The sequence below is a fragment of the Alternaria ventricosa genome (assembly GCF_023758065.1).
Source record: "Alternaria ventricosa strain BMP 2768 chromosome Unknown scaffold_10, whole genome shotgun sequence".
NCBI classification, from domain to species: Eukaryota; Fungi; Ascomycota; class Dothideomycetes; order Pleosporales; family Pleosporaceae; genus Alternaria; species Alternaria ventricosa.
The window spans coordinates 727,159-746,532 of NW_026055690.1; the positions used below are offsets into that span (position 1 = coordinate 727,159).

The 19,374-nt window shown below is 52.6% G+C and overlaps 10 protein-coding genes across 10 annotated transcripts; 6 read left to right on the plus strand and 4 right to left on the minus strand.

Moving 5' to 3' along the window:
- Positions 1-178: 178 nt before the first annotated feature.
- Positions 179-1,980, minus strand: J4E93_006320 (uncharacterized protein; the record flags this gene model as incomplete). Its single annotated transcript, XM_049344236.1, has 2 exons — positions 179-1,387; positions 1,441-1,980. 2 exons carry the CDS (start codon positions 1,978-1,980, stop codon positions 179-181), a joined length of 1,749 nt encoding a protein of 582 aa, XP_049198671.1.
- A 2,184-nt stretch (positions 1,981-4,164) lies between these two features.
- J4E93_006321 (uncharacterized protein) lies at positions 4,165-4,581 on the plus strand (the record flags this gene model as incomplete). Its single annotated transcript, XM_049344237.1, has 1 exon — positions 4,165-4,581. One exon carries the CDS (start codon positions 4,165-4,167, stop codon positions 4,579-4,581), a length of 417 nt encoding a protein of 138 aa, XP_049198672.1.
- A 394-nt stretch (positions 4,582-4,975) lies between these two features.
- On the plus strand, positions 4,976-6,403 carry J4E93_006322 (uncharacterized protein; the record flags this gene model as incomplete). Its single annotated transcript, XM_049344238.1, has 3 exons — positions 4,976-5,538; positions 5,613-5,745; positions 5,798-6,403. 3 exons carry the CDS (start codon positions 4,976-4,978, stop codon positions 6,401-6,403), a joined length of 1,302 nt encoding a protein of 433 aa, XP_049198673.1.
- Positions 6,404-8,075: 1,672 nt separating this feature from the next.
- On the minus strand, positions 8,076-8,534 carry J4E93_006323 (uncharacterized protein; the record flags this gene model as incomplete). Its single annotated transcript, XM_049344239.1, has 1 exon — positions 8,076-8,534. The coding sequence occupies one exon, from the start codon at positions 8,532-8,534 to the stop codon at positions 8,076-8,078; it is 459 nt and encodes a 152-aa protein (XP_049198674.1).
- A 274-nt stretch (positions 8,535-8,808) lies between these two features.
- J4E93_006324 (uncharacterized protein) lies at positions 8,809-12,128 on the plus strand (the record flags this gene model as incomplete). Its single annotated transcript, XM_049344240.1, has 3 exons — positions 8,809-9,368; positions 9,415-9,764; positions 9,820-12,128. 3 exons carry the CDS (start codon positions 8,809-8,811, stop codon positions 12,126-12,128), a joined length of 3,219 nt encoding a protein of 1,072 aa, XP_049198675.1.
- Positions 12,129-12,339: 211 nt separating this feature from the next.
- J4E93_006325 (uncharacterized protein) lies at positions 12,340-13,237 on the minus strand (the record flags this gene model as incomplete). Its single annotated transcript, XM_049344241.1, has 4 exons — positions 12,340-12,662; positions 12,828-12,969; positions 13,017-13,143; positions 13,194-13,237. The coding sequence occupies 4 exons, from the start codon at positions 13,235-13,237 to the stop codon at positions 12,340-12,342; spliced, it is 636 nt and encodes a 211-aa protein (XP_049198676.1).
- Positions 13,238-14,170: 933 nt separating this feature from the next.
- J4E93_006326 (uncharacterized protein) lies at positions 14,171-14,668 on the plus strand (the record flags this gene model as incomplete). Its single annotated transcript, XM_049344242.1, has 2 exons — positions 14,171-14,173; positions 14,378-14,668. 2 exons carry the CDS (start codon positions 14,171-14,173, stop codon positions 14,666-14,668), a joined length of 294 nt encoding a protein of 97 aa, XP_049198677.1.
- Positions 14,669-14,878: 210 nt separating this feature from the next.
- On the minus strand, positions 14,879-15,873 carry J4E93_006327 (uncharacterized protein; the record flags this gene model as incomplete). The annotated part of the gene is made up of 3 exons (XM_049344243.1): positions 14,879-15,310; positions 15,389-15,762; positions 15,813-15,873. The coding sequence occupies 3 exons, from the start codon at positions 15,871-15,873 to the stop codon at positions 14,879-14,881; spliced, it is 867 nt and encodes a 288-aa protein (XP_049198678.1).
- Positions 15,874-16,457: 584 nt separating this feature from the next.
- Positions 16,458-16,945, plus strand: J4E93_006328 (uncharacterized protein; the record flags this gene model as incomplete). Its single annotated transcript, XM_049344244.1, has 2 exons — positions 16,458-16,607; positions 16,697-16,945. The coding sequence occupies 2 exons, from the start codon at positions 16,458-16,460 to the stop codon at positions 16,943-16,945; spliced, it is 399 nt and encodes a 132-aa protein (XP_049198679.1).
- Positions 16,946-17,373: 428 nt separating this feature from the next.
- Positions 17,374-18,438, plus strand: J4E93_006329 (uncharacterized protein; the record flags this gene model as incomplete). Its single annotated transcript, XM_049344245.1, has 3 exons — positions 17,374-17,379; positions 17,539-17,587; positions 17,639-18,438. The coding sequence occupies 3 exons, from the start codon at positions 17,374-17,376 to the stop codon at positions 18,436-18,438; spliced, it is 855 nt and encodes a 284-aa protein (XP_049198680.1).
- Positions 18,439-19,374: the final 936 nt, after the last annotated feature.

A 19,374-nucleotide genomic window follows, 5' to 3' on the forward strand; every position in this document is an offset into this window, starting at 1 on the left:
ATTTGCTCATTGTTGTTCTAGTGCAGGCTGCAGGCATCTTCGGCCTTTTCACTGTATGAGCTGGGGACATAGGAGTAACGCATCAGTCAAGCTCAGGAATAATACACGCCAAAACTCTTCAAAGGGTATTAAACTTCATTCGCTAAATGTACAAGAATCAATCTATCCACTGAAGTCCTTAGGCCTTGCCTTCGATGATTTCCTTGTGCGTGCCAGCCTTGGCAGCACCGTTGGTCTTATTCTTCTCAGCGTACTTCGCGCTGATGCCAGTCATACCATTGGCAACCTTGTTGTCCTTGGACTTGGCCATGCCGTTGTGCGTTCCGTTGAATCGCAGGTTGGCAATACCGGGGTAGCCCTGGACACCAGTGGCCTTCTCCAGGCGCGAAGCGATATCCTCGGATACCTCCCTGAAGATGGCGATCTGGCGCTTGATAATCTCCTTGTTGGACACGGTCGACATGTGGCCAGAGATGTTGTTGACCCAGCGGTCCTTGGCGGCATCGTCGAAGACCTTCTCCCACAATGTGCGTGGTGCGTTGAAGTCCTCTGGTCGGATCTCGGACAGGAAGGTGATAGCTTCGCCAGTGAAGTTTCCGTGGAGCTTGTCGAGGTCGACAGTGCGCTCCTTGAAGCTGATGGGTTGAATGCTGCTGAGATAGTTGGGCCTCGATCCCTGGTTGTAGAATGCCATGTTGCCATCTCGCTGGAAGTTACCCATGCGGTAAGCGACACGTGGGGAGTTGACCGGCAGTTGTTGGTAGTTGGCACCGATGCGGTGGCGGTGGGTGTCGGGGTAGGAGAACAGGCGGGACTGTAGGAGGGGATCCGCACTGGGCTCGATACCTGGAACCAAGTGTGCGGGGTTGAACGCGACTTGCTCAACCTCGGCGAAGTAGTTCTGCACGTTCTCGTTCAGGAAGAACTCGCCAACCTTGCGGAGCGGGAACTGGCTTTGAGGCCAGACGTGTGTCATGTCGAACACGTTGATCTTCTGCTTCTCCCAGACCTCCTCAGCCTCCTTGGCGGTCATGGTCTGGAACATGACGTCCCAGCCAGGGAAGTCACCCTTCTCGATGGACTGGTAAAGGTCCTTGGTCGAGTAGTCAGGGCCGTAGTTGAAGGAGTCCTCTTGTGTGATGAAGGCAGTGCCCTGCTTGCTCTTGAAGTGCAACTGGCAGTATACCCAGTCGCCATTCTTGTTCTGGAGCTTGTGGGTGTGGCCGTGGTATCCATGCATCTTGCGGTAACCGTCGGGAATACCTCGGTCACCAAAGAGGATCATGAACTGATGGGCCGACTCTGGGTTTTGTGAGGCAAAGTCCCAGAAGGCTGTCGCATCATCCGCGTGGGTAAGGTGGGTTGCAGGGTCGCGTTTCTGGGTATGCTTTTTCGAAAGTTAGTGTCTGTCTCGTGCCGGACTAGCATTGATGTACTTACAATGAAGTGAGGGAACTTGGCGGGATCCCTAATGAAGAAGACAGGAGTGTTGTTCGCAACTACATCCCAGTTGCCTTCGTCGGTGCGGAACTTGACACTGAAACCCCTAGGGTCACGGGCGCAGTCGTGCGAGCCAGACTCGCCACCAACCGTTGAGAATCGAACGGTGACAGGGCAAGACTTGCCTTGCTTGAAGATATCTGCCATGCACAGGTCCTCAAGCGACTCTGTGGTTGTGTAGGTACCATGGGCACCAGCACCCTTGGCGTGAACGACTCGCTCTGGGATACGCTCACGGTCGAAGTGTGATAGAAGGTCGACGAGGTGGTGGTCTTGGAGCAACAAAGGGCCGTTCTCGCCTACTCTTTGGCTTTCGTATGGGTGAGGGTATGGGACACCGTTGGAGGTGGTGTAGATGACATCCTCTGATGAGGCGTTGCGGTCGTCAGCATAGCTGCGGAACTGGTCGCCATTCTTCGAGCCAGTGGGAGCATGCTGAGTGCTGCCATTCTGGTTGCCGTTGGTTGCGCTTGGAGCCATGATGAATGATATTTTGGGTATCGATATGTGGAAAGAGGTGTTTGTGTAAATAAGCTTTCGTCAGAGGCGCCGAAGAATCTTCTTATATGGGATACTGATAACGCCTCCAGCCGCTTCGCATAATTCCCATGTTGAAAACGCATCATCATCGGACTAGCTAGGCGTAGTACGCTCCATGACGCTTAGAGGGTGTCAGTCTAGGCCTACATGCCAACCGGTGCGGGTTAGGTTAGAGCTCCCGTTGCTTGATAGCAAATCGGGAGAAGTGCGACGTCAAAGGTGGTGGCGACCTCGAGGGCGGTGACAATGCCTTCATAGTGATTGGCCCATCTCACGGCGATGATGTGCCTCGTTCTATCTCTTCACGATCTGCAGATGTAGATGTAAGCGGCATCCAGATGCAGACCATTACCAATGGGAAGGTATCTGTAACAAAGCGCGCGGACTGTGACGCGCTGTGGAGTCGAAGGTGCGTGTGGAGCCAATTGGAATTTCCTGTTGCTTTCGGCCCTTTTGTCACGGAATGACATCACTGACACCAAAACCCGTGCACGTGGGCCGCGTTTCCCATGGCAATACTGGGGAACATCGGCAATCGAAAATGCGGAACCTTAACGTGTATTTCGAAATGCACGTGTATTTCTGACGAGGCGAGATGGTTTTCGTTATCGACTTGCCACTATGGTCGCTGCCCAGATGAGGCTCATTTGCGGACAGAAGCGGTCACCGGGGCGATCTGCCACACTTGGGCACAATGCGCCCACAGACCCGCACCACAGCGCGCGACAGACGCTGACACCCGAACCTACTCAGAGTGATGTGCGAACGCATCCGACAAAACTACAGTGACGTAAACGCTTCCTGGTCCTTTCATATCCTTTAACTTCGCAATTATCTCACCTTGTCGCAGTATCGAAGAAAGTTCTTATCAAAACCTTCGCGGTCGGTCCTTCGTCGTTCGCTCGACTCTTCCGTGTGGGAAAGTCTTTCGCGCACCTGTCTCTTTGGGACAAGTGCCATGCGAAATAAAGAAGAGCACCCGTTTCAGCTACAGTCTGCTGACTTCTTTGGAGAATGCCATGCGGCTACCCCACAGTTCTCCAGCGCTCGGCTGTTCTCGTTCCACGAGTATGCACCTCCGGTATTAAACACTATCGATAAGCCTCATCATCCTGGTCCATCTGGGGCTACGGCTAATATATTTCCCATTTTCCATTGGTGCAGTTGACGAGTTTCATATCAGAACGCTTCTTTTGCACCCATCAGTGCCGGAGGCTAGGTGATTTATTTCCTGCGCTTTACCCTTCTGCCCATGTGGTCATGAGTTGTTTAGTTCTGAGCGCCCAGAGGGCGGTGTTGTAAATGCGTATATACAGCAGCGGTGCTGCAGGGACGTGGTCTCATCTGCGACCTCTTACATTACCGCAATAACCGCACAGTCCAAGTAAGCCTCGAGAGATACCTACAGCACGAGCTTTTACGTGGTATCCTTGCAACTGTCAAATACTACCGAGATGTTTGTAACGCCTGTCATCGTTAGTAGCCATGTGTGAGTGTTTGTGTTGACGTTCAATGTCGCAATTGCTTACTTGTCTAGCTTGGATCCTTCTGCTATATATGGCTCCAAGCGAGGCAGCGCAGTTCGCAATGAGCTTTCGCAAAGACACAGTATAGCTTCTTCCGACGCTTCCTTTGGCGGTCTTCATCGAACGTCTTCGACGAGTTCCAACGCCTCCGTTTCGACTGCAGCCTCTTCCACTCCTTCAATCAACAACCAAAATCGTCGTCCTAAGCATCGCAAGACCATTTCGAACAGCTCAATAGCCCGACTTTTCTTACAGAGGAACAAGCCCCAAGAAGTTCCCCCAAAGCAAGCCGAAGCATTGCCCACTTCATCTCCCATAGCTCCTACTCCATCTTCGCCTATGGCTGTTGCGACCTCAACGCCACCACCTGCTGCGGAGTGGCAGTGCTCTGATCTAGTGGTGCGATCTAAGCAGGATGTTTACCACGTCGATAGGTCGATTATGTGCTATCATTCGCGGTGGTTTTCAAGAGTGTGCGCAGTTGTCATGTCGCCAGTATGTTCAGTCAACTCACTAGTCTCAATCGCGCTGACCTGAGCAGAAATCGCCAAAAGGCATCATCGATCTAAGTGCCGACAATCCAGCAGCCGTCGCAGCCATGATGCAGTACTGTTACCAACTGGATTACACGTATCAATTAGATGGCTCGGACCTTGACGTACCCGAGGAGGTCACTCTGCGCTCTCATGTTGACGTATACATGCTTGCAGAGCGATACGGGATAGCCGGCTTGAAGACACTCGCACTCCAGAAATTCGAGGACCTCGCGGCAATTGTCTTAGAAGTTGATGGCCAAGAAGAGCAGTTACTGCATGCAATTCGCGCTATTTACGCACCTGAGCGAACGGCCAATGCAGAGAATCTCAAGAGCGTGGCGATTAAGCTCTGCGCCGACCATGTGCAAGCTTTCATACATGGTACGGGTAGAACCATGGCGCTTGTATATGAGTCAATGGACGAGCTACCAGACTTCAGAGCGGACCTGTTCGACGAGATGGCAACGCGCTGGAAATAGTGTACGACCGGTAGCGACCCTCTCAGTGGCAGTGAAAGAAGCCGAGCCAGTATCCCGCTTTCGACAGCTAGGCAAGCGCGCTACCAGTGTTGACTAGTTCCGATATTACGTGGGCCTACGCTTTTCACTTCTCACTCAGAGATGCGTCCACTGTCCTCAATTCACTGGCACAGCAATAGAGTGTAAGGATTCGACAAACGCTCACGTTCACCACCGAACCGGGGTGATTACTATCAAAACTCTCACTCACGACGACGCGGTCACCTCGTTTCTCACGCACTCCACTTTCCATGCGTGTATAAATACCGAAAATCTCTTCGGAGAGGATCTCCATCCTACCTATCCTCCATAGGCGACTCGATTTGACGGCAGCGAATACCAACAGTACGTCGACATGAATCAGCAAGATCGCAAACGTGCCTTCGGCAATGCTTTTCAAGGTGCTTCAAATCTGTCGAGTCATCCGCATCGCAAGGCCCTCCGCAGTGTCGTCGCCTCGTCTCCTGCTTCGACACCACAAATCTTCTACGCGCCTACATCCTCGTTCGGTTCCGACAAAGAGAACGAGACACTGTATCTGCCCGCCCAGGACAAGTTTACAAAGCCCTTCGATGGCTTCCGACATCGTCTTCAGCTTCCTCCACGCACCTCATCTCTTCGTGGTCTATCGGAGCTGCCTGTCGCCGGCAATGGCTTTGAACAAACCTATATCACTCCCCACATAGATATAGATCAAGGCTCGAGTTCACCGCTGGATCAGGTATTAGGTGCTTATTCCAACGAGCCCGGCCCCATCGTCTTCGAAGACCCAGTCGGAGGCGTGGGTCCGCTGACTCCGAGTGCGCTTCACTTCCAGACCCTTTCACTGCTAGACCCGCCTCGCAGGTATCGGCCAGATCTGACGTCGCAGTCCGCTGTCGATATCAATGCTGCTCGTACCAGTGTCTTCACTATGCAGTCGAGCGATCTTCAATAGTAAGCAAACACCATATACAAAGAGTGTGAGAACAGACAATACTAACACAACGAAGCTGTTTCTCTGAGATCCAGCAGGACGACGTCATGATCTCCTTTGACAAGGGCAAGCAAGTCATGAAGCTCAACAAGTACCTCTTGTGTACAGAGTCGCGCTTCTTTGCACCGATGCTAGACGGTCCATCCATTGTACGTTCCCAATACGCAATCAGCATATTCCAGCATACTAACAACATCAAAGGAAGGTCAAACACGTTGCATCCGCGTCCGCGATGATTTCCCCTACGCCGTCGCAGCCATGATCCAGTACATCCAAGACGGCATCTACATCTTCAACCCCAATATGCGCCTGGAGTACGAGAACATCACCCTTCTGGACCTGCACGTACACGCGTACGTTGTCGGAAACAAGTACGACGTCGCCAAGCTGTGCGACCACGCTATCGGAGAGTACATCAACATCGTCGGAATGGTTCTCAGTATGGGTCTGCCTTCTGGTGGAGACCCAACCGACTTCTCCCACAGTGCCGCCGATTTCGATCACAAGCATGTTGACGCTGACCCCGTCTCGTCGGTTCTCAACTCCTTCCTCGACTCTCTGGTCCTCGTCTGGCGCAACACTGTAGATGGCAACGATATGTTGCGCCAGGCTGTTCTCGAGCTGCTGAAACCTCATATCAACCAGCTCATGCGCTTGAAGTTCTTTCAGACGCTGATGTTGGACTTGACAGGCTTTGGTCGTGATCTTGTTGACAGCCTAGCGGAGGATGGTTTCGACATTCAGGCTTGGCCTCCGATGGGTGGGGTACAGCAGAGGGCTAGGGTCAAATTCGGTACCGCCATCTAGATAGTATCACGCGGTGACAGTGGCGAGTTGTAGTTGAGGATGGCTCATCACATGCGGCATGAGGTCCAGTAGATACCTAGTTAGCTTGATAGCGATCAGAAATGAGAAACATGATAAACATTGGCCTCACACAAGCATGTCACACTTCTTTTCCTAGGTCGATGACTTCGCAACCACATCAACTGATCCTAGCGAAGACGCACAGCCGTAACACATTAAAGCCTCCGCATCCAATTTCTGAAATTGCCCGACCCATGCAAACCAATGGAAAACATAACCATCTCACTACCGTAATGACACCCAAAGACACCCAGTACGGTACCATATCACCTCGCATCCCTCCTCTCCCCTCCCAACCCCCTCGTATGCCTCCCCGCCAAAACAGTCTGCCACTCCGGACTAACTAACATCTCCGGCTCCTCCCAAACCCTGACACCAGCCCCCCTAGACCTCCCCCCGAGCGGCTCGAACGACTCATACCCATGCCGTTACTCATACCTCCACTTGATCGACTTGATCGGCCCATGCTAGTGCCAGTAGTCATACCGCTGCTGCCCATACCGCCATGTCTGCCGCTCATGCCACTGTGTCCCATGGATGTGCCAATTGTACCGGGACCGGCCACGCTGCCGTTCCGTCGACTGTACTTTGTTCCCATACCACTGATGTCGTGTTTGCTGGGAGGATGGTCGACGTAAGACGTTCCTCTGCCGTCGAAGCGGCGGGGGCGGGAGGGTGCGCAGCCCATATTGTTGTGGTGTTTGTTGGTAAGCTTTGTGTAGTATGGAAAGGTTTCCTGTACCAAGCCGAGGTCGGACGGGTAGTGCTTCTTGATGGAAAGCTTCTTGAAGGAGAATTCAGTGTTGAGTTGTGAGTGCGTGTGCTTGGTGTGATGTGACTGATGGGAGTAGAGCAGACTCTTCAGGTTAAGCTAGTCTTGAGTAAGTGATGGAGTAGAATAGTAGTGTCTTGTTGCGTGTACTACGCAGACTGTGGAGTCTTTATGTATACATGGAGTCCATTTTCCCATGTCTATACCTTTGTTTACGGTAGCATCGACGTCAGAGCTAGTGCCCATTCACCATATGACATACGCCATGAACTTGTTTTCAAGACACATGATCCTTGACATGCTGCACTGCGCAAATTGCAGCCTCTCTTACTTGTGTTTACGGCATGGTCTGTGGCTTGACCAGGAAACCGCGAAGCTTGGCGCGTTGGAAGTGTGGCTCAAGCGTCCTGTGATTGGCTGACACGGGCCGAGTGTGGCTCGTGGGTGTGGCGCCAATACACGCGACGCGTGTTCCTCCCTCGCGATATCGACATCTGGTGTTGAAATGTTGAACTTGTTCAGAGGGGCTTGTGTCATTGGGTTCACTCCAGCACACCCAGATTCCTGGGGATTCCTCGGCAAAGTGACAGGAAATGCTGGAAGGTTCAAACTCAATATTGGGATAGCAAAAAAGCCTTCTGTCGAACAGATTCAATACTCATGATATTAGATCATCTACAGTATGTAAGACCCTCCCACATACCCATGCTGTCGTCGCTGTAAAGCTAGGCGCGGAATGGTAGCGAGAGGGTCAGTCAATCTTCGCGATCCGAGTGAGCTCGATCGACCATGGAGCGCAGGACGAGATCTCAAAGAAGATGGCGTGTCATATATAATGGTTCATATCTTAACAAATTTGGTGTGGGAGCCTGTCGCGACAATAGAACCTGGCTTGCCATCGACAAGCTTCCATATAGTCGCTGTAGTGAATGCGAGCGTTCCGCCCACCTTTCCGGCCTTGCCTTCAATCTCGATGGTATCACCATCCTTGGCTCCAGACTGGTATGAGATGTGAATGTCTGTCGACACTCCTGTCTTGGTCCGGTTATCCCAAGCTGCAATGGCCATGCCACCGACCCAGTCTATCAATGTCGCGGAGACAGAGCCATGGATACTGCCGTGCGTGTTCACGTGGTTCTTGGTAAGCGGCAGCTGTGCGCGCACGACGCCTTTGGAGGCATAGGTCAGCTTGATGTCGTCGAGCAAGAACTGGTAGATGGGGCTGCTAGGCTTGCGGCCCTCCCAGAACTGCTGGACATGAGAGAGGATCTCGGGATCGTTGGCTGCGTCGCTGGACATGGCTGATACGGATGCGGGAGAGGTGACGCGTGGAAGTGTGAAGATCGGAATGACGGGGCAGTTTGAAAATAGCGAGGCAACGCGCGGCGGGGTCGGCGATACTATTCAGCGGTCGCCCTGCGATCAACAAGCGGCAGCTGTGAAACGGCCAGTACGCCAGTGTCAGCGGCCGGGGACGCCACATAGCCAGTCTGTCGCACCGGACCATGCTTCACTGCAGGCCACGACTTTCTCTAATATCGCAGACCCCAATGTTGGCCTACACACAACCACCATGAGCGACCCCATAGCACCCCCGAGCCCGCCCCCCTCCGCACCCGACCACGATCCCCATCATGACTCGCTCGGCGATAGCACCGCCGTGACGCCGGATGCACCAAAGGCAGAGGCAGGCGCGCCTCCATTTGACCTCAAGGCCCTCACTGATCGCACCTTACACTTCTTGGCGACTGCCAGCAATGAGACGCTCGGCGCCTGTCTCGCGGGCCTCGGCGCAGGCACATATCTCATTCTCGGCCGCGTCGGGCTGGTCCTCATAGGCGTCGTAGGCGGCGTCGTCCTCCACGCGACATGGGAGGGGCACCATGGCGATAATAAGGAAAATCAGGGAAAGAGCGCCGATGCGCGGAAGAGAGAGTTGGCCGTCGATATCGCCCAGCGCGTCCTCGACTGGCGGAACGACAAGACTCAAGACAAGGGCAAGTCCGGAGACGACAGCGACGACTTCAGTGTGCAGCTGTACTCCGGCAAGACGCTCGACTACTCAGACTTCAAGCCCGAGACTGCCGCTGCGCTGACGGAGTTGACGGATGCAGTCATTCGTGACTATGTCAAGTATGTCCTCCGCGCAGTGCCTAGATACTGTTCTAATACAACGCAGGTGGTGGTACTCACCCCTACTGCCTTCCGAAGACACTTTCCCGAATTCGTGCCGCCAGACTCTGACAGCCTTTGTGCTTTCCATATCTGCACACCTCTCCCGAAAGCGACCAGCCGACAATTTCCTTGACTTCGTGACGCGCTCATCCTCCTTCATGATCATTCTGCTGCAGGAGATTGCCGCAGCCATCCAAGCGTCCCCCGGTGATGTGCCAACCGAAGCGGTTGATATATATCTCAAGATGAAGCGGGATAGCACCCTCGCGAACATCCTCGACCCAGACTACCAGATGAAGCAGTTTAGTGTAGCTGCTGAAGATATCCTACAGAACTATCTTGAGCCAAAGACCTGTAAGTGACTCCCATATACAGATCATGAGCGTACGCTGACCGGCACCTACCCTAGACAACTGCGTACCAGCACGGCTATTCCTGCACCAAATCCTCGCGAAGCTTATACTTGAGATGATCGTCGTGACCTGCTCCAAGCCAGAGTGGATCAACGGGTGGATCGTATATCTTTTGGAAGAGGGCGAACCCGAGCTTCTCAATGCTATTGACGCAGGCGTCGAGGGTTCGTCTGAACAGCTACAAAGTGTCAAGGAGAACGCGGAGAGCGAGTTAGGTGGTGCAGGAACGGCAACCCCCGCTGAAAAGAGGGAGCACAAGCGTGTTATGAGTAAGGCGCAAGAAGCTATGGACGATGCGATGCGGGAAGCACAGCTCCTGAGCCAGATGATTGCCGAGGAAGACGCAAAGCGACTGAAGGAGCAGCAAAAGCAAAGCGCGTCTACATCGACCCTGAACGATGACCAGTCCGAGAGCACCACACAGGGAATAGTCACCCCCTCGTCTTCTGAGGGCGAAGCGCATGGCGATGTTGAGCACTCAGACTTGGCCATATCAGGGCTCTCCCGTCGATCATTCTCAGAGGCCACGCCAGCATCACCACCAAGAAGTTCCGAAGACCCACCAGCTCAGGAGGTAAAGAAGGCTTTCACGAGCTTCGATCAGCTTGTAATGCCCCAACCGCCGACCGCGCTTATGGACAACCCACCTGCCGAGCGACCACCACCATTAACCTTGCACAATAGCACAATGTCCATCTTTGATGACAGTATGCCTGGAGAGAAGGGCACGATCAAGGCCAAGCCTACAGCAGAGTACCTGATTCAGATCGAGCCGAAGTCTAATCATCACACCGGGTGGATGACAGCTCGCAAGTACGCCGAGTTCGAGACGTTACACGAGGTCATACGTCGGATAGCAGCTATCACCGGAACTTCTGGCTTCAACGAAGCACACGCTACACTGCCACCGTGGAAAGGCCACACCAAGGCGTCCTTGCGTGGAGAGCTGGAGCGTTACCTCAACGATGCTGTGAAGTACCAGCCACTTGCTGAAAGTGAAGGGATGAAGCGCTTCTTGGACAAGGAACTGGGTTCAGGAAAGACGCCCGGTGGTGGCTTTCCAGGGATTGGGTGGGCCGGTCAGACCTTCGACTCGGTTGGTAAAGGGATGATGGGAGTACTTTCAAAAGCACCCAAAGAAGTTGCTGGCGGTGGCAAAGCTCTGTTCGGTGGAGTTACAGGCGTACTAGGCAGCGTAGCATCACCACTGGGAGGAAAGAAGAATCGCGAATCGATCAGCAACGCTGCCACTCCGAACGCTTCTGGAAGTCCGCTGAGCCGTACATCGTCCAACACGGCGCCAATCCAAACACGACAAAGTAGAGCCGAGTCTACCGTTTCCGAACTACCCACGCATATTCGATCTCCGAGCACGTTATCGCTAGTAACCAAACGTACATCGATGGACTCTGTGCGCGATCCTCATTCACCCGTCATCGATCAGCAGCCAGGACGCGAGGCGCCCATGGAACGTCGGCCATCATACAACCCTGACGGCGATGGCAAGCGCTCAGGAAGGTCTTCTAGATACGGTTCACGAAGCAACAGTCGCGCACCAAGCATGCGCGAGAAGATCGAAGATCTCAGCCCCATGATGGGAGGTGATCAGCTAATCAACTTACCGCCAATGCCTAGCGAGATCTCAGACGACTACAGCACCATGCGCAATCAGCCAGAACCAACACCACCTCAGAAACCTTCACGGCCATCAACGGACTCCGTGCCCTCACTACCCCGCCGACCATCAGCTACATCGCTAACCTCATCCCCTGCCAAATCCTTGAAGCCACGCACATCACCCACCCACACGCCACTATCCGAGCCCGAAACCACCGTCCTCATCGAGCTCTTCTTCGCCGTCATCAACGAACTCTACACCCTCTCCTCTGCCTGGACACTCCGGCGCACCCTCCTTAACGCCGCAAAATCGTTTCTCCTACGCCCAGGAAACCCACAACTATCCTCCATCACATCACTCCTTCAGACCACCGTGCTTGATGGGAATGCGTCCGACGCCGGCCTAGCCTATCATATCAGAAAGATCCGGGAGAACGGTCTGCCAACCGAAGAAGAACTCAAAGGATGGCCAAAAGAGATGAGCGATGAAGAGAAAGAGAAGTTGAGGGTCAAAGCGAGGAAGTTGCTTGTAGAGAATGGTATGCCGCAAGCGCTCACGAGTGTTATGGGCCAGGCTGCTAGTGGAGAGGCGTTGGGTAAGGTGTTTGATTGTCTGCAGGAGCCTAGGGTTGCGAGGGGTGTTATGTTTGGGTTGACATTGCAAGGGCTGAGGGCTATCACGCAGTAATGCTATATGTAATGGTGTTTAGGCGTTGGCAGAGATGTGGGTTGATCATTTGTTGCATCGACTATTGACACGCTTCTCGAGCTTCTATCCAGAGACGCAGTTTACTACGGTAATGACATTGGAGAGCCGACATGGTATCATCTCCCTAGCCTCTTCTCCGAGGTGTTCGTAGGATGCCACTGTTCATGGCTCCTCTTCATCTCCAATCGGTCTAGCTCGCTTTCTTCAGCAATACACCCACAGCCAGGTCGCTGTGCTTTCCCACCATTGCCTGTATCTCCTCTTTGTGCACAAGAGTCATATTGTTGGAGATGGTCTCGATGATTATAGACCGTAAGCCGGTGTCCGTGGGAAGGGTCGAAGAAAAAACATGGTCGACTGCGGTAGCGAAAGCCGCATCATCCCAGAATATCTTGCAAGCTAGCGTGAAGTTCTTGCTTGCCAGCTCTCTGAGTCCAGTGACATCGTACTTGTCGGCGATCGCGTACATCTTCGAGTGATTGAGAAGTTGGGACGAGGATCCGCGAGCTCCGACTGAGCAGCATTTATCGCATACGAAGGCTTTGCAAGGCACGGAGCAACAGGTGACGGCGCAGATGTGATGTGGGCACACGCAGTACATTTCACAACTGGGCTCACAGGTGTGCGGAAACGCATATGTATAATTGCGTCCGTATGTTGAGCTCCGAACATCACTACGATTGATGACAAGAGGCTGCTCCGGCTCGGGTGGGGTGCCAGAGAACTCTCCATCGTAAGTGCCCAAGTACAGGTAGTGTACGAGAGCGACAATCACTTTGGGTTCGTCGTCAGGGAGATCGATGACGTTTTCTTGAGTTTCCTGTTGATGGTCAGGTTTATCCTAACGCACAAAGAGCTTTCACGCACCTTGCCACCGAATTTGATAGCCCGAGCGAAGAATCCCGCTTGTGTGCACACGATCACTTTGTGAACTTTATAGACATCGTCTCCGCACTTGATGATGAGATCTGAGTACTCGCCCGAGGTGAGACAGCTATGGCGACGGTTAACATCAAGCTCGACGTTTGAGTCCGGCGAACTTACTTTTGCACTGCATTTGCAAAGTTGAGGCGCCGAGTTTCTGCCATTGTTGCGCGTAGTTTTGCTGAGCGCGATAGGGAGAGGTGACAGGTAGAAATGCCAAAGACTCAGTCTGCATTTGACAAGCTAGCGGGGTGGAATTACTCTTTGGGACTCGCTTAGGCAGATAATCCGGAGGTGAAGGTGGAAGTGAAGGCAGGCGCGAACACGGACCACAACACAACCCTACCTTGCCTGAGTTTATGATTAACAGCGCGCAGTTGCTCATCTCAGCTACGCAGCTTGCAAAGACAAGCTCCAGTGTGCTGAACTGCGGTGATTGCCACGGTCGATATCGTTGGGGAGTGTGCTGTAGTTGCTGCATACAAGGCCGACAATCATAGCAAGCATGCGAAACTGGCACCCATATATTCTCCAACGCATCCCTCAGATGGTGTAAATGTCTAAATACAGTATTCGGGATCCAGACGCGAGAGCCGCTAACGTACAGCTCGATGCTTTCCAGTAGTTACGTTGCTTGAGTTTGGAAAGGGTAAGACCCATTGTGAGCAAACTTAGCGATATAACATCATGTGTTCAGATTGGAAGCTGCTGCGTAAGCAGTATGCCGAGAAAAGAGCCGGGCTAAGAATGCAGGGCAAGATGGGGTGCGCAGCGGCTGTGCTGATCAAAGGAAGGCGCCGAAGGCAGGCACCCGTGGACTGAAGGAGCGTTTCCCACGAACTTTGGGTAGACATACAGGGTTAGCGCGAAATCGTTGATAGTGCAAAGACGATTGGACATTGGAAAGTGCTAGACTACTTCACGGCACCATAAGTTCGTGCATGCACCCCGATAAGCAGCCGAAGTTTACCCGGATGCCCCCAAACTTTGGTTAGTCCCTGCGTGATACAGATCAGAGACGCTTTGTATGGCTGGAGCAATCACTGAGCCATTTTTGAAGAGCATGGTGGAGTCGGAACTCCATCCACATCTAAACCATGGTACTGAAATCCCATGGAATTTACGCATTTTCCCATTAGTATATAACACCCTGCTTCTGCTTTCCCTCTTAGCTTTCTTACCATCACAGAAACACCTTACATCCAAAGCCAAAACATTTCAAGGATACTCCAAACCATCCACTACTACCAACCCAAAACCAAACCAACACACCAACCAAAAACCTCCCCACCACAACCAACAAGATGCATTTCAACACCATCATCATCTCCCTCTTCATCACCCTGGGGCTCAGCCTCCCCATGTTCCCCAACCCCCGCCCATACATCCCAAGTGGCATGGGCACCCTGCCCCTCATCACCACCAGCGACTTCGTTGTCGCACGGGCAAACGACAACGATGCGGATGACGAAGTCGTCATCCCCGACAAATGGAGGCACACGCACGGCAAACTATTTGAAGAGACAAAGGCAGAGAAGGTGGTGGTTCAGAAGAGGGATTTGGGGGACTGCAAGGAGGGTATGTGGGGTTGTTAGGGGGCTGAGGCTATTGTGAGCCGGGGATGTCAGGGGTTTGGAGAAACCTAACCAGCCTGGAGCCTACGTTGGCGTTGGGTCACACACTTTGCATGGCTTCATGTTGATGTATGCTGCAGACCTATTTTGACTTTTCGTTGTTCAGTGTGATCTGGTAGCGAGATTCCGATACCGCACATAATACACACGCACCCCTTACAATATGTGTCCTCATGCCTTCGCCTTCTCTGCATTTAACTTGTCGTTGATAGGCTGTAGCATGTTCGTCATGAACTGCTCGTCCAGGTCTTGTCCTGAGCCCACACCCTTCGGTGCCTCCACACCCCACTCCGGGATAAGCCTTGTCCCGCCAAGAGTGATTTCTAGTACACTGCCACATGGGTACTCTTTCTTCTGTAGTAGATCCAACAAAGAAGTCGCGCATGCATCTGGTGTCAATGCTTTCTCTGTAGTTACGGAGTACTGCTTGAGTTTCGCGGCGTCGAATAACGGTGTCGCCACCGCGCCAGGACAGAGAGTGGTAATCTTGACGCCAGTGAGTGACTCGGATGGTCCAAGAGACTTGACGAAGCCCACGACAGCGTGTTTCGTTGCGCAGTAGAGCGGAGCTGCTAAGTTGCCTGATATGCCGGCCACAGACGCCTACTCTGGTGTTAGACGTGCCACCATCGATTACGTGACGACCCTTCGAGTCGACCCTGATACGTTGGTATGACTTACGATGATACAAACACTAGCCCTTTTGCCCTTCCCGAGACTCTTCCTGATAGCCAATCTCGTCAACTTGATTGGATGATTCACGTTGACCTCCACTTGCTTATACCCTTGGTCTTCAGGGTCTTGCCAGAAGTTGGAAAATGGTGGGTCGAAGAGTCCCGCGCAGATGGCGTATGCATCAGGAACGTCGTTCCATTTCTTCTCGCACGCTTCGAAGAGCTTGTCGAAGTCGGCCCATCGCGTCACGTCAGATTGCACGTAGAGGATGTTTGACTGGTTGGCAGCAAAAGTATCGAAATCGGATGTAGTCTTGAGGTCCGCGACGAGGATGCGTGCGCCGAGATCATGTGCTTGCTTTGTCACACAAAGGCCAATTCCTGTTCATATTAGGTATACGCCTCCCTGTCATTGGGGTTGGTATAGGTACCAGATGCGCCTCCTGTGATGAGGAGTATCTTGCCGTTCAGCGGCTGATCGATCGACGTCATTTTGGCCTCACACTTCACGGTCGTGTTGATCTCCAGCAGGTGATGACTGATTATCAAGATTTTCCAGGAGCTGAAGTGCTCTGATAATCAACGTTGCGACTCTGTTATGCGGCAGTCGGATAATAGCTTCCGCGGCCTCGACCGAACATCGCCGTTCCCTTAAATGAGGGGCTACGGGTAACAGAACGCCGCATGGCGGGCGCTACCAGTAGCCGTACGTGAAAAGGCCCTTTTGTTCATGTGTTGTCTGAAAGCTAAGGTCGTGCCTGCGATTGGTGATTGATCGCAGAGTCGAGTGGAGGGGTGGAGCACCATCCTTATCGTTCTACAGGGTCAAGGCGGGGCGTAATGTGCAAAAAGTAAACTGGCGACGTGGTCCGCAGCGACAGGTACAATAATGAGCATCGCATCGGTGGTCCAGGGTAATTAGCAGAGAAAGAGCACATTGAATCGCGCATGCCGTAGATTCGGATGGATGCCGATCAGGGTTCCTGCAGGCAGTGATGCGTCATCGACCCGGCCATCCTCATCCCAGCCACCCGTGGACGCCAGCCACATTTGCAACAACTCAAGCAACAGCAATCATGTCGACGGAAGAATTGATACGCATCACTGTTTATGCGAACCGTAATGATAAACTTTCTGAAGATGAGTTCAACGACCATTGGGCGAACAAACATGGTCCTCTCATCACGTCATGGCTGCAGCGTCACGGCATCGTCAAATACGTCCAAGTTAGCTTTCCCATCAGCTCCCACTGCTTGTCCAGCACCTCATTGTCTTGATACTGCGCATTTCATCTACAAGTACTAATCAATCCAAGTATCATACTACATCAAAACACAAAGCGCGCCTAAGTTTGCCTACTCTTTCGTATGACGGCATGGCGGACTTCTGGGTGCGGAAGTACGAAGATTTCGAGAAGGCTTACGAAGATCCTTTTTACCTGGATGTAGTAAAGAAGGACGAAGAGTACCTATTTGATACTGAAAGTCTGCGTGTTACGGCTGGTGTGGATTTCTGCGTTATCGAAGATGGAAAGGTAGTGCAAGAGCACGCCCATACATTCTAAATTGCCTATTTGCGTAGGCGTATAAGGAGAAGTCACATTCAAATGCGAATATGTGAAAGGCTGATATGCAGATTGGTTCCATCACCTCCATTCCATGGTACTGCGATGGCCCACAGACGGGGAGCCAACCACATCTGCCGCATTTCATACAATTCGAACGCACAAAGACGCTTTCCCAAGAGAAACATTGCAAATTATTCTGGGCACACTTTCCTACAAGGGCGAGGCAGGAGTCTTAATCATCTGCTTCATCTTCCACTCACTACCTCCCGTACACGTAGAGCCTTCATTTCGCGTATATGAACAGACACCGATAGACCTGGTCTCACGATCTCTACCCATTCCGGCTCTTACATTCATTTCTCTTTGTACTGTAAGTCAACCCTCTAATACGAAGACCTTTCCTGACAGTACAGGAAACCGCAAACATGCCCGTCGTCCTCCTTCCCTTCTCAGTAGCCAGCAGTCGATTTGGCATGAACGTCCCGCATGATGCAGCGACTTTCCAACTAGACACGATGACCTTTCCCAATCTTCACGGCTCAACCACAACTGCAACCCCGTCTTCCAGTACTTCGCACAGAAATCTTCAGACTTGGGCTGAGGTAGTGAGGCACGGCGTGCTACCCGGATCGAAGAAGAGTAGGTCGTTATGGGATGCAAAAAATCACGAGCTATGCTTACAATATCCAGTGCCCAGATACATTAAAGGCGAGCCATGGGCTCCAGTGAGCGACGCAGTCGCAGACGCCTACGAAACCCCTGCCATCAAGCCGAAGTTTCACCGATTCCTTGAGTTGCCTACTGAACTCCGCCTCGAGATCTGGAAACTTGCCCTCGATGTCGATACGAACGTGATGGAAGTGCGCAAGGCAGTCAGGAGGGGCAATAACCCCGCTCGACCCGGGTTTCTTCCCAAGTTTTACTATACATCGCGACGAACCTTCGACGAGACGGTCGCCACAGTCATGGAGAATTCGCAGATGATGATTTGCTCATACGCCGACAACCAGTTTGCACGCGCGTTCCTGACCGCAGAGCCAAGCCACTTTGACCTCGTTCGTCACTTCGACTTCAGGTTCTTCAGCCGCTTCAAGGAAGAGTTCGGTGTGAACGCTGATCTAGAACTTGCTTTCGAGTGCAAGGGTCTGCGTACCATCAAACTCAACTTCCACTACAGCGATCTGGTCAGGCTGGAAATCGAAGATGGGTACGACTACTACGAAGACGATTTCACCCGTTGCCCTGCCGAGGGCGAGGAGCTGTTCAACAAGTACAAGCTTGCTCGGATATTGGACTGCGACGCCCTCAACGCAGTCATCATCGAGCACTCGGGGTGTTACTGTCGAATGGCGGTGGAAGCGGCCGAGGGCTTGGGAAGAATCATAGAGCAGAAGTTCGCAGGCAAAGTCCCGAATCAGATCGTAAAGCTTACCTACACGCGTCAGCCGACCAGACTTCGTGAAAACAACACTTTTGGCTGGAGTGTATGAAGTACACAGATAGTACATCGAGCGGGACCAGAAGAGCATGGAATGGCGGGAGTGGACAAGAGAGTATAACGGAAGGTCTCGTGCGGTACGTAGAGCTCACAAACAGTGCGCCTGAATTAGTCCTTTGTAATTGATCAGCCTAGATCTTGATGGTTAAATCTCTTATCTTCTGGCTATGCATTCTTTGGAACTTCAAATCTCGTTTGGTCTGGCTCACCGAGTGCTGTGGGCCATGCACAGGACATAACCCCATTACCATGTCTTCTCATAGCCACCGTACACTTAGTATGTGTGTTTGTGACGACAAGGAGGCGGCCGTGAAGTCGTCACGCTCGCTGATCTTCCACTTGAATAGATATTTCGCTGAATCTTGTATCCGAGAGAGTTTGACGACTCCCTGGGACTCTGTTGTTCGAAACCGCCATATTCTAAGATGCTGAAGCGTGGTAGAAAGGTCGCTCTTTCGTTCGGTCGTGGAAGCTCGTTACCGGAGACGAAGTAAGGCCCTGCGTCGGTGTCTTGTTCAGGATAGTGGCCCGCCATCTTGTCGACAACTCTTCCCATAAGAACGCACATTCATTACAGGCTGCGACTGTGCTGTGCCGTCTCGTGAACTAGCTCAGAGGTGCGCTGAAGAGCACAGACTCAAAGTTCGGCCCGTCGTTGCTGCTGGGTCAGTCTTTGCACCGTGCCACATCGCACTTTGGGGATGAAGGCTGTGAGTAGTGTTGAAATCATGTTCACACTGAAGTCTCAGCCATCACCGTGCCGCCTTTCCGCTCTCCGCTCCAGGAAGAATAGCATGCTTGGCGTCTAGCAATATTCCACCACAACGCCACCACCAGATGTGGCCGGCTAAATGTGTGATCCGCTATCGAGTGAGCTGCGCAGTCCCGGCTGACCGGGGCCCCGTCTTTGTCAGGGCAAGGCTTGGTA